Source organism: Babylonia areolata, chromosome 20 (assembly GCF_041734735.1).
Source record: "Babylonia areolata isolate BAREFJ2019XMU chromosome 20, ASM4173473v1, whole genome shotgun sequence".
Taxonomy (NCBI): Eukaryota; Metazoa; Mollusca; class Gastropoda; order Neogastropoda; family Buccinidae; genus Babylonia; species Babylonia areolata.
In genome coordinates, this window is record NC_134895.1 from 7,271,567 (window position 1) to 7,284,066 (window position 12,500).

Consider the following 12,500-nt stretch of genomic DNA (forward strand, 5'->3'; position numbering starts at 1 on the left):
CCTATCGAAGTGGGTTTTTCTACAGAATTTTGCCATGAAAAACCCTTTTGTTGCCGTGGGTTTTTTTACGAGCGCTTAGTGCATGCTGCACACGAGGCCTCGGTTTATGGTCTCATCCGAATGACTAGCGTCCAGACCACCACTCAAGGTCTAGTGGAGGGGGAGAAAATATCGGCGGCTGAGCCGTGATTCGAACCAGCGCGCTCAGATTCTCTCGGTTCCTAGGCGTGCGCGTTACTTCTAGGCCATCACTCCCTATATCAGTTGTACTATCGTGTCATCCAAACAACATCAACGACAACAACAACAACAACCACACCCACCCCCCCCCCCCCCAAAAAAAAAAAAAAAAGAAAAAAAAAAGCACCATCCAGACAACTAACTCTAGGTCTAGAGGGGAGGGTTGTGTGGGTGGAAAGGGGTCTGGGTGGTGGGTAAGGGGGTGGGTGGGTGTTGAAAGTCCCGGTCTGTATCTATATGGGACTTGAATCCGTGGACACTCGTGCTTCCTAGTCATGGGGTGCGTATTCACCACTAGGCCACCGCTCACGGAATGTCGAACCCCCCCAAAAAAACGTTCAACGTCAGGCGCTTTTTTTTTCTTTTTTTTTGCAAGCGAGATGGCTTCCCTTTGTCATCATCATCATCAGCAGCAGCAGCTCCAATCACATCATCAAAACGTTGGGTAGGGGAGCAGACCCTCCTTCCTTCTGACTTTGCTAATTATCGCCCCTGTCAATAGATGGCGCGCAAAACGATTTTCGGCTGCTGCTGACTGACAGAAGCGTTTGTTGGCATGTCAGCGGGCCTGTCAGTGACTGCCGAAACTGCAGGCATTTGATTTCGGGTCGACAGCAAGTTTTTCATACTGTTTAATTAACCACTTAGCTGCTGACGGACCTTGACGAAATGAGAAAGAAAAGAAGAAGAAGAAGAAAGTGTGGCGACAGTTTGAAGCGCAGCTATTGTTTTTGACCACTGCTTTCAGTTTCAGTTTCTGAAGGAGGGGTCACTGCGTTCGGATATATCCATATACGCCACACCCCATCTGATTAGGCAGATAGCTGACCAGCAGCATAAACCAACGCACATAGTCAGGCCTTGAGTGCTTGCTTTCATTTTTTTGACTCACTTGTGTAAACAAAGTGAGTCTATGTTTTAACCCGGTGTTCGGTTGTCTGTGTGTGTGTGTGTGTGTGTGTGTGTCCGTGGTAAACTTTAACATTGACATTTTCTCTGCAAATACTTTGTCAGTTGACACCAAATTTGGCATAAAAATAGGAAAGAATTCAGTTCTTTCCAGTCATCTTGTTTTAAAACAATATTGCACCTCTGGGATGGCCCCCCCAAAAAAAAATGAAGCCTAATTATATACAAACTGCAGTTACTGTTTATATTTTTTGTATTCTCTAAACTTGGCACTTTGACCTCTTATTTTGACACAACAACAAGAGGAGTCATTATTATCATTTTTTGTTGAAACAGGAACTTCTTTTGCTAAGCACGGAAGTTTTATTTATTTTGCAAACGTTTTGGCGCAGATAGTAAAAAAGGGAAATTACTCTGTAATTAATGCTAGGGGACTTAATTTGCTTTAAACTGCTCTTTCTCATCTTAAACGTTACATTCTGAAATTATTCTCAAAACATAAAAAGCTTGTATTTTCTTTTTAAAGTGTAACACAATGAGTCTTGAAGGCCTTGCCTCTCTTGTTTTTAATTTGTTTACCTACCAGAGTGGATTTTTTCCAGGGGACAACGCTTTTGTTGCCGTGGGTTCTTTTTCAGTGTGCCAAGTTCGTGCTGCATACGGGACCTCGGCTTATCGTCTCATCCGATTAACTGGACGTTTAGTTTGATTTTCCAAACATGGGAGAAAGGGCGAGAGCGGGATTCTTCTTCTTCTTCTTCTTCTTCTTCTGCGTTCACTCGTATGCACACGAGTGGGCTTTTACGTGTATGACCGTTTTTACCCCGCCATCTAGGCAGCCATACTCCGTTTTCGGGGGTGTGCATGCTGGGTATGTTCTTGTTTCCATAACCCACCGAACGCTGACATGGATTACAGGATCTTCAACGTGCGTATTTGATCTTCTGCTTGCATACACACTCGAAGGGTGTTCAGGCACTAGCAGGTCTGCACATGTGTTGACCTGGGAGATCGTAAAAATCTCCACCCTTTACCCACCAGGCGCCGTCACCGTGATTCGAACCCGGGACCCTCAGATTGAAAGTCTAACGCTTTAACCACTCGGCTATTGCGCCCGTCGAGAGCGGGATTCGAACCCAGGCCCTCGGGAAAACTGTATTGGCAGATAAGAGTCTTAGCCATTCTGCCACCGTCATCCTGTGCACTTATGAGTGGTGTTGATTTTTTTTTTTTTTTTTTTTTTTTCTGAACAAACGTAATGGATTGTAAAGATGAAGAAGTCGAGAGAAACATTCTGATACAAAGAACTGCATGCTGTGTAAAAATGACGCAAGAGACTCCATAGAGCATTGTGGCATTGTAAACATATACAGTCCTTTTGGACCTCTTTAGAAAAAGTTGTTTAATGAAAAAAAAGTGAAAATGCCTATAACATTAAGATCTGTTGCAGTTAAGTACTTTTCGGCGTTGCACAGCATTTGAAAACAGATGATATAATTATTTTATTTCATCATAATATTTGCCAAACTATATGTCTTCAAATGCAAAATCGAAAAATGCACACCAGGTGTGCATGCCTTTCTAAAACAACTTTATGCGAGATATAAAGTTGAACGGCATAATGCGTATGCAAAAGATGATGTATCCAGATTTGATGTGCAAGGGAACTTTTATAGGCCAACGTTTTCTTTTCCCCAGTTGTTAATACTTGGATTATTTTCAAAATGTCTTCTGATTATTTTCAAAATGTCTTCTTTATAACCACTTCTTCCTATGGGATCTTTGGTGTGATGACGTTTTTGTATGCGCGTGTTTTCTTGTTTTCTTTTATTATTTTTCATCTTTATTTTTTTCTTAATAAATATTATTATCTAATGATTGATGTAATTGATTCAGGGGTAAACTGTCGTTGCTGACTCTACCATAATTCACCCATTGACTTATGCCCTATCTGTTTTATCCTATTTTACTTATATTATTAATGTCTTTATTTCATTACAATGGTTCATGGTGTGAATTTGTTGTTGTTGCTGTTGTTGCATATTTGTCTACATGTAAAATAACATTTAAAAAAATGTTAATTAAAACAAAAAAGTCGAGAAAGCAGCCGAGGGCTACACATTTTCCACCTGTTCAGAACAAGCTTTGTCTCTAAAGCTCGAATGGCTTATCCAAGCTGGGTTAATGCGAACAATGGTTTTACCGTATACCGTGTATATTATGTGTGATATGTACCTTTGTCGATATATGGTAAAACATTTGTTATCATTATCACATGCGTTGTTGCCAGATATTCTAGCATAATGACTAGATAACATGACAAAGTTGCACACACACACACACACACACACACACACACACACACACACACACACACACACACACACGTCGTTAAAACGTTTAGGTGAATCAAATTAGCAACTCTCTGTCCATATTTTATACCCTTGTAAAGTTGTATTGATGTAGAGTGTTGTCTGACAGTTGGTTCTTGGTATTCCAGCAACAACAACAACAACAAAAAAACAACAAAAAAATAAAATCAATCAATGATGCTACTACTACTACTTCTGCAACTGGAGTGATGTCCTATGTGGAGTGATGGCCTAGAGGTAACGCGTCCGCCTAGGAAACGAGCGAATCTGAGCCCGCTGGTTCGAATCACGGCTCAGCCGCCGATATTTTCTCTCCCTCCACTAGATATTGAGTGGTGGTCTGGACGCTAGTCATTCGGATGAGACGATGAACCGAGGTCCCGTGTGCAGCAAGCACTTAGCGCACGCAAAAGAACCCACGGCAACAAAGGTCTTGTTCCTGGCAAAATTCTGAGGGGTGCTGTAGTGTAGCGACGCGCTCTCCCTGGGGAGAGCAGCCCGAATTTCACACAAAGAAATCTATTGTGATAAAGAGAAATACAAATACAACTACTAACTACTACTACTACTACTTCATCACATCAACGTCTTGCCGCAGTAACCTGCTGCTGCCCGAAGGGGTCCCCGCGGACCGACAGAGGGCGAGGTTCTGCGTCAGGGTGTACCGGGCCGACGGGTTGCCCAAGATGAACACGGGGCTGGTGGCCAACGTCAAGAAGGCCTTCACCGGCGAGAGCAAGGACCTCGTCGACCCTTACGTGGAGATCAGCTTTGCCGGCCACCAGGTGAGAACTCAAAAACTCAGAACTCAAAGCATTTTTTATCAAAAAAAAAAAAAATCAATGGCCCGTTCTTCCGATCTGTCCTTGCTAATCAATAGCACACATGTGATAATGAATGAGGGGGTTGGGAGGGGTGGGGGGCGGGAGGGGGGGAGGCGTTGGGGGTTGGTGATGTGTGTATGGGGGTGGTGGTGGGTTTGTGGGTGTGTTGGTGGATGGGTGGTGGTCGTGTGTGTGTGTGTGTGTGTGTGCGAATATGTAAGTGTGTGTCGTGTGTGCGCGCGATGTGTGTATGGGGGTGTGGTGGTGGTGGGCTTGTAGGGTATGGGTGTGTTGGTTGGTGGGTGGTGGTCGTGTGTGTGTGTGTGTGTGTGTGTGTGTGTGTGTGTGTGTGTGTGTGTGATCGTATGTGGGGGAGTGGGTAGTGTGCGTTGTGGTACATCCTGCAAGGTGTCTCTTCACCCATCAACCTTAGCCGGCATTTGGTAACTATGACGATGACTAATGGACAATGATTAATGACAATAACAAAGTTTTTAATGTCCGTCCCTTTCAGCTTTGCAACGCCCTTCAGACAAAGGAGACGAGAAAGAAAGAAAAAGAAATACTTGTGAACACATCTCAAATAACTTGCATGGTCACTGCAAACACCGACACGCACGCGTGATTTCAATCAAATTAATACAGATTCGGTCACGCACACTGGAACGTGGAGATTTCCAGACAGACGACGCAAACCTTCTGTAAAAATCGAAACAAACGTACTGACCGCAGCATGGACCCAGAAGAGGGTTTGATATGACCTGGAAAATGTCATGTCTGCAGTAAAAATCACAAACGCGACGCAACAATCATGTGAAACTTGGGTCACAAGAATGGGGGAGAAAATAAAAGAAGAAAATCCACCTCCTTTTGAATTCAAACTGATATTTCACCCACTTATCTTTTTCTTTTTTTTTTTCGTCAAGTTGCTCTCTCCAATGAAGGAAGGTGGTGGCAGAATGGTTAAGACGCTCATACCGTGTCAACACAGTATCCGCGAGGGACTGAGTTCGATTCCCGCTCTCGTCTGTTCTCCCAAGTTTGACTGGAAAAACGAAACTTGGCGTGTGGTCTTTCGGATGAGACGATAAACCAAGGTCCGCGTGTAGCACGCATTTTGGGCTTTAACTCTCTCCATACGAACGGCGAAAGAGACGACGTTGACAGCGTTTCACCCCCAATTACCACCATCAAAGTATTGCAAGCGGAAGGCTCTTTTCTTGAAGAGGTGAATGTTGACAAAGAATACCACAATTCTGACGACGGAAGCTAAAGGTTGGGTCATTGAGACACCCACTGGACATCCGAGGGGTCTGTGTAGAGGAGAAGAGAGGACTGGCCGTACTGAGTGAGTTAAAAAAACAACAAACAAAACAAAAAAACAAACAAAAAACCCCACCTGACGGCAATAAAGAGGTTGTCCTCTGGTAAAAGCCTGTGGAAGAAATCCACTCCGATAGTTACACAAATATACAGGTATGCACCCAGAGCCTGACTATGCGCGTTGGGGTACTCATCTTTCTTTCTTTTTTTTTTTTTTTTGCGTCATGTCGCTCGCTGTCTCCATGACATGAAGGGAGACAGCAGAATGGTTAAGACACTGGTGTGCCAATACAGTGTCCATTGAGGGATAGGGTTCCAACTTCCATTCTCGCTCTCATACCATCTTTTCTCCCAAGTTTGACTGGAAAAAAAACCAAACTGGGCGTCTGGTCATTCGGGTGAGACGATAAACCAAGGTGGTGCGTATAGCATGCATTTTGCGCTTAACCCTTTCAGCGCCAGTCAATTTAGAGTACAAAATTCCCTTGTGGTATAAACACAGAAAAGACAGTGGCTAAGATTTGCTGGAGATTCCCCCTGCGATGTATAGAAAATATGGCTCATCATGCCACCGAACATTAAGAGCAGTAGGTTCATGGATAACAGACCAATGAATGGTCACCTTTCAGTGACATGCGTCTTCTACCACGCCTGTGCATAAATGCGTGCTTGGCGGTGAAAGGGTTAAAAAACAACAAACAAACAAGAAAACAAACAAGCAAACAAACAACAACAACAACAACAAAACTCTGGTAAAATCCTGTAGAAAAAATCCACTCTGACAGTTACACAAATATATAGGTATGCACTCAAGGCCTGACAAAGCGCGGTTTGGGTCATTAAACCGCTGGTCAGGCATCTGTGCAAGCAGAGTGTAGTGTAGCGTACAATTATGTATATGATGGAGTCTCCCGTCGGACCGACGGATGAGTAGGCAGACAGGCTTTATCTGTCGGTGTGTGTCCTCACCTCATATGGGAGAAGAGGCCGATTCTGGATGCGCAGCACTTCCCACGGGTGTTGCAAGGGAAAACGTCTCCAGAAGTTGTGCCCTGCTTCCCTCGCTCACGCTTCTCCTTAATGGCCAGCGTTCTCTTGTTTTCAAACGTCTTTATGCCACTAAAGCACAGCATCCTCCAGCGAGAGCGGTCAAGGGTATCAGTTTCCCAGGAAGCGATGTCAATGTCACAGGCTTTGAGGTCTGTCTTCAATGTGTCCTTGAAGCGCTTGCAGGGTCTTCCAAGTTTGCGGTGGCCTTCCTTCAGCTGGCCATACAATAGCATCTTCGGGATCCCGAATTATATATATATATATATTATATATAAAAGTTGTCCAAACGCAGTGATGCCTCCTTGAGAAACTGAAACTGAAAACTCTCCCATCTCCCTCTACCTCCCCCCCCTCCTCTACCCCCAACCTCCGAACCCCTCCCCCCCCCCCCCCTCCGCAGGGAAGGACCACAGTGAAGAGAGGAAGCTACGAGCCGGTGTGGAACGAGCAGGTGGTCTTCACGGAGATGTTCCCGCCGCTCTGTCGCCGCATCAAGGTCCAGCTCCGCGACAGCGACACCGTCAACGACGACGTCATCGGCACGCACTTCATCGACCTGGCTGCCATCTCCAACGAGGGCGAGAAAGGTGAGGGTGAGAAAGGTGAGGATGAGAAAGGTGAGGAAGGTGAGGGTGAGAAAGGTGAGAAAGGTGAGGATGAGAAAGGTGAGAAAGGTGAGCGAGGAAGGTGGGGGTAAGAAAGGTGAGCGAGGAAGGTGAGGGTAAGAAAAGTGAGGGTGAGAAAGGTGAGGGCGAGAAAGGTGAGCGAAGAGGGCAAGAAAGGTGAGGATGAGAAAGGTGAGGGCGAGAAAGGTGAGGATGAGAAAGGTGAGGGTGAGAAAGGTGAGGATGAGAAAGGTGAGGGCGAGAAAGGTGAGCGAAGAGGGCAAGAAAGGTGAGGATGAGAAAGGTGAGGGCGAGAAAGGTGAGGATGAGAAAGGTGAGGATGAGAAAGGTGAGCGAAGAGGGCAAGAAAGGTGAGGGTGAGAAAGGTGAGGGTGAGAAAGGTGAGGATGAGAAAGGTGAGCGAAGAGGGCAAGAAAGGTGAGGGTGAGAAAGGTGAGGGCGAGGAAAGTGAGGGTGAAAAAGGTGAGCGAAGAGGGCAAGAAAGGTGAGGATGAGAATGGTGAGGGCGAGAAAGGTGAGAGCGAGAAAGGTGAGGATGAGAAAGGTGAGGGCGAGAAAGGTGAGGATGAGAAAGGTGAGGGCGAGAAAGGTGAGGATGAGAATGGTGAGGGCGAGAAAGGTGAGGATGAGAATGGTGAGGGCGAGAAAGGTGAGGATGAGAAAGATGAGGGCGAGAAAGGTGAGGATGAGAAAGGTGAGGGCGAGAAAGGTGAGGATGAGAATGGTGATGGCGAGAAAGGTGAGGATGAGAATGGTGAGGGCGAGAAAGGTGAGGATGAGAAAGGTGAGGGCGAGAAAGGTGAGGATTAGAAAGGTGAGGGCGAGAAAGGTGAGGGCGAGAAAGGTGAGCGAAGAGGGCAAGAAAGGTGAGGGTGAGAAAGGTGAGGGCGAGAAAGGTGAGGATGAGAAAGGTGAGCGAAGAGGGCAAGAAAGGTGAGGGTGAGAAAGGTGAGGGCGAGGAAGGTGAGGGTGAGAAAGGTGAGAGCGAGAAAGGTGAGCGAAGAGGGCAAGAAAGGTGAGGGCGAGAAAGGTGAGCGAAGAGGGCAAGAAAGGTGAGGGCGAGAAAGGTGAGCGAGGAAGGTGAGGGTAAGAAAGGTGAGGGTGAGAAAGGTGAGCGAGGAAGGTGAGGGTAAGAAAGGTGAGGGTGAGAAAGGTGAGCGAGGAAGGTGAGGGTGAGAAAGGTGAGGGTAAGAAAGGTGAGGGTGAGAAAGGTGAGGGTGAGAAAGGTGAGCGAGGAAGGTGAGGGTAAGAAAGGTGAGGGTGAGAAAGGTGAGGGTAAGAAAGGTGAGGGTGAGAAAGGTGAGGGTAAGAAAGGTGAGGGTGAGAAAGGTGAGCGAGGAAGGTGAGGGTAAGAAAGGTGAGGGTGAGAAAGGTGAGGGTGAGAAAGGTGAGAGCGAGAAAGATGAGGGTGAGAAAGGTGAGCGAGGAAGGCGAGGAAGGCGAGAAAGGTGATGAGGGCGAGAAAGGCGAGCAACGAGAAGCGAGAAAAGTGAGAGACGAGGACGCGTTCATTTTTGTGTATCGTTCTCTCGCTCGCTCACCCGAGGGTACCATGTACCCGCAGCTTGGCATCCTCCTCCTTATCCCTGACTGTGGGGGTGACAGGGTGGAACTGATGTCAGTACTGGTGGTATGATCATTTCGATGCAGCAGGGTCGCTTAGGCGCTCGACTTCTTGATCCAGTGCTCACCAGCAATCAACAACAATAATAATAATAATAATAATGGTATTTATATAGCACTGAATCTTGTGCATAGACAAATCTAAGCGCTTTCGCACCAGTCATTCTCACGCACGCATAACTCTAAAACTGGAGAAACTGAAGACAAGGAAGAGGCAGGGAAGGGAGGCTATTTTGGGAAGAGGTGGGTTTTAAGGCCAGACTTGAAAGAGCTGAATGTGGAGACTTGACGAAGCGAAAGAGGAAGTTCATTCCAATTGCAAGGTCCAAGACAGAGAAAGAACAGCGGCCAACAGTCGAGAGTTTGAATCTGGGTATGCGTAAATGGAGTGGATCCGAAGCTGATCGTAGTGAGCGAGATGGAGTGTAGAGGTGAAGGCAGCCACAGAGATAGGAAGGGGCTGATTTGTGAATACATTTGTAGCATGGAGTGCTGATCTTGTACTTTATTCGGTGTGAGACAGGGAGCCAGTGGAGATGTTGCAAAAGAGGAGTGATGTGATCAGATCTTTTCTTTCTGAGGACGAGTCGGGCAGCAGAATTAGAGGCTCTGTATAATTCGTGTGTCGTGTCCGTGGGGGGGGAAATACCTCAGCCCGGTTTTTCTCACTCCAACCAGCTGTGAATATAATTTATGTGTGCCTGACCTCTGGTTGGGGAAGGTTAAAACGGCGGAAGGAGAGGACTGGGCCCCACCTTCCTATGCCCAAACCCTAGACACAGTGGATATGAATTCACTGCCCCTAAAAAAAAAGGCAACGTGGCGATTAATTTTTATCCTTCAACTTTTATAAAGACGTGAAAGACCTGATGCATTTTTGGAGAGATTGCCCTGTCTTTGTGATTTGTGCTATTTTACACAGTGGTGTGAAAAAAAAAAAATGCATCGATTTTCAGGTCTGCAAGAATGATGCCTGAGTGGGAGAAAATTCAAGCTTATATTTTGCAAAATATGTTAAAAGGAATAGAAAAGCTGTATGTGTGAATTCTAAACTGCGGTCGAATAGGAAAGCTTTGTGTATATTTTGCAATCATAAAGTGCTGACGAATGGATTTCCCTATCTGTATGAGAGACGAATCCACATAGCTTTCTTATTGGACAGAAACTCTATCCTGAGAGTTTCAGCTCAATAGGTAAGCTAAATAGAATTCGTTTTTTTCTCACTCCCCTATCATAAGATTCTCTGCCCAATAGGAAAGCTGTGTGTGTTTTTTTGTTTTTGTTTATTGTTGTTGTTTTTTCTTAACGTGCTGACAAATCTAATCTCATATCATCAAGAATTCCGCCCTGCCCAATAGGAAAGTTAAAAGATTTTTTTTTCATAAAGTGGTGAGAAATAGACTCCCCAATCTTCAATAAGATTTTTTTTTTTAATCGTACTGACTCAGTTCAGGGACACAGTATGGTAAGCAATCACACTCACTTGCAGGGTTCAGAGCATTTTTTTTTTAAAGACATAGAGTTGTACACATCTTTTATTTTCAAATCTATTATTAAAGTGCTGACTATAGGACTCACACATCCTCAAGATTTCTACCCAGTAAGAAAGCTATATATCTATATATTTCTTTTCTCCTGAAGTGCTGACTAGTGGATTCCTTACCATCCACAATTTTTTTTTTTGCCCAGTAGGGGAAAGCTGTATACATATCCCCCCCCCCCCCCCTTGAAGTTCTGAGACCAGTGTATCCCCCCTGTCTTCATGACCTGTCCAATGGGAAAGCTATCAGTTTCAGTTTCAGTTTCCGTAGCTCAAGGAGGCGTCACTGCGTTCGGACAAATCCATATACGCTACACCACATCTGCCAAGCAGATGCCTGACCAGCAGCGTAACCCAACGCGAGTAGTCAGGCCTTGAGAAAAATAAAAAAATAAAAATAAAAGGGTGAATAAATAATAGATAAATACATAAAAAAGGAACTACTACTACTACTACTAATATGTATAAGGCGCAAAATCTTGAAGTCGACCATAAGCTTACATAAATAAATAAATAAATGAATAAATAAATAATAATTTTATTTTGAAAAAAAGGTAGTAGTAGTAGTAGTAGTAATAATAATAATAATAATAAATAAATAAGACAACAATGATGATAGATAAGCAAATAAATGTAAAACATGGAGACACACATTCACAGATGCACCCACATATGCATAACAGATATGCACCAAACAGGTTTCTCCCCCCTTGAAGTTACTGACTCGTGGACTCCACCCCCACATACCCCCCCGTCCCCCGCCTCACGCCCCCCCCCCCCCACACACACACACCCACACACCCACCCCTCTCTCCAATCCATCCTCAGGGTTCCTGCCCACCTACGGCCCGTGCTGGATCCACCTGTACGGGTCCACCCGCTACTACCAGCTGCTGGAGAAGCACCAGCACCTCAACGACGGGATCGGGGAAGGGGTGTCCTTCCGCGGGCGCCTGCTGCTGGCCGTGAAGACGGACATCCTGGACAGCCAGGACGGCGGACCCTCCAGCGTGGAAGTGGAGCCCATCCTGCCTGTCTCTGAGGTGAGTGCGTTGTGTTGTTGCACGTGCTCTTCGGTTTTTTTGTTGTTGGTTTTTTTTCTGGTTGTTTTGGTTTGGTTTTCATTTGCTTTGTTGCGTTGCGTTGCGTTGCGTTCTTGTGTTGTGTTGTGTTGTGTTGTGTGGGTGTGTGTGTGTGTGTGTGTGTGTATGCGCGCGTGCTGTTTTTGTTGTGTTGTTGTTGTTGTTGTGGTGGTGGTGGTGGTGGTGGTGGTGGTGTGTGTGTGTGTGTGTGTGTGTGTGTGTGTGTGTGTGTGTGTGTGTGTGCGCGCGCAACTCTACGTGGTTTTTCCTGTTTACTTGTTTATTCAAGGCCCGGTTAAAGGGTGTATCAAGCGGTATAGTTGTGTTGTGTTCAGTTGAACTGAAAAGGTTTGTTTGCTTTGAGAGTACGTATCCAAAGAGAGAGAGAGAGAGAGAGAGAGAGAGAGAGAGAGAGAGAGAGAGAGAGAGAGAGAGAGAGAGAGAGAGAGAGAGAGAGAGAGAGAGAGAGAGAGAGAGAGAGAGAGAGAGAGAGAGAGAGAGGGCAGATTCATAGACACATAACTAGAGAGAGATAAGAGGGAAGGGCGAAGACACAGAATCAGTAGCCATCGCAATGAAGACAGTGGAATGACCAAGCGAGGAAGAAAGCATATCACAATCAAAGAGACAGTAAGTTTTGTTTTCTTTCCTCTTAACCTCTAATGACGAAATTGACACAAACTCGCTCATTATCTTTAAAAGCTTAAAGCTGTGAGGTTTCCAGACAACGTACAAACGTGTGTGTGTGTGTGTGTGTGTGTGTGTGTGTGCGTGCGTGCGTGCGTGCGTGCGTGTGTGTGTGTGTGTGTGTTCGTTCGTACTTTCTTTAATTTAGCGTTTTCACTATCAGTGTGTGTGTGTGTGTGTGTGTGTGTGTGTGTGTGTGTGTGTGTGTGTGTGTGTGTGTGTGT

The 12,500-nt window shown here is 45.6% G+C and overlaps 1 protein-coding gene across 1 annotated transcript in view; it reads left to right on the forward strand.

Annotated features, from left to right (window-relative positions):
* The window catches only part of LOC143295115 (otoferlin-like), a 566,370-nt gene that overhangs the window by 269,611 nt on the left and 284,259 nt on the right, over nt 1-12,500 (forward strand). The window contains 3 exon segments of the mRNA XM_076606678.1: nt 4,120-4,306; nt 7,119-7,305; nt 11,336-11,550. Of these exon segments, the coding sequence (XP_076462793.1) occupies nt 4,120-4,306; nt 7,119-7,305; nt 11,336-11,550 (589 nt within the window).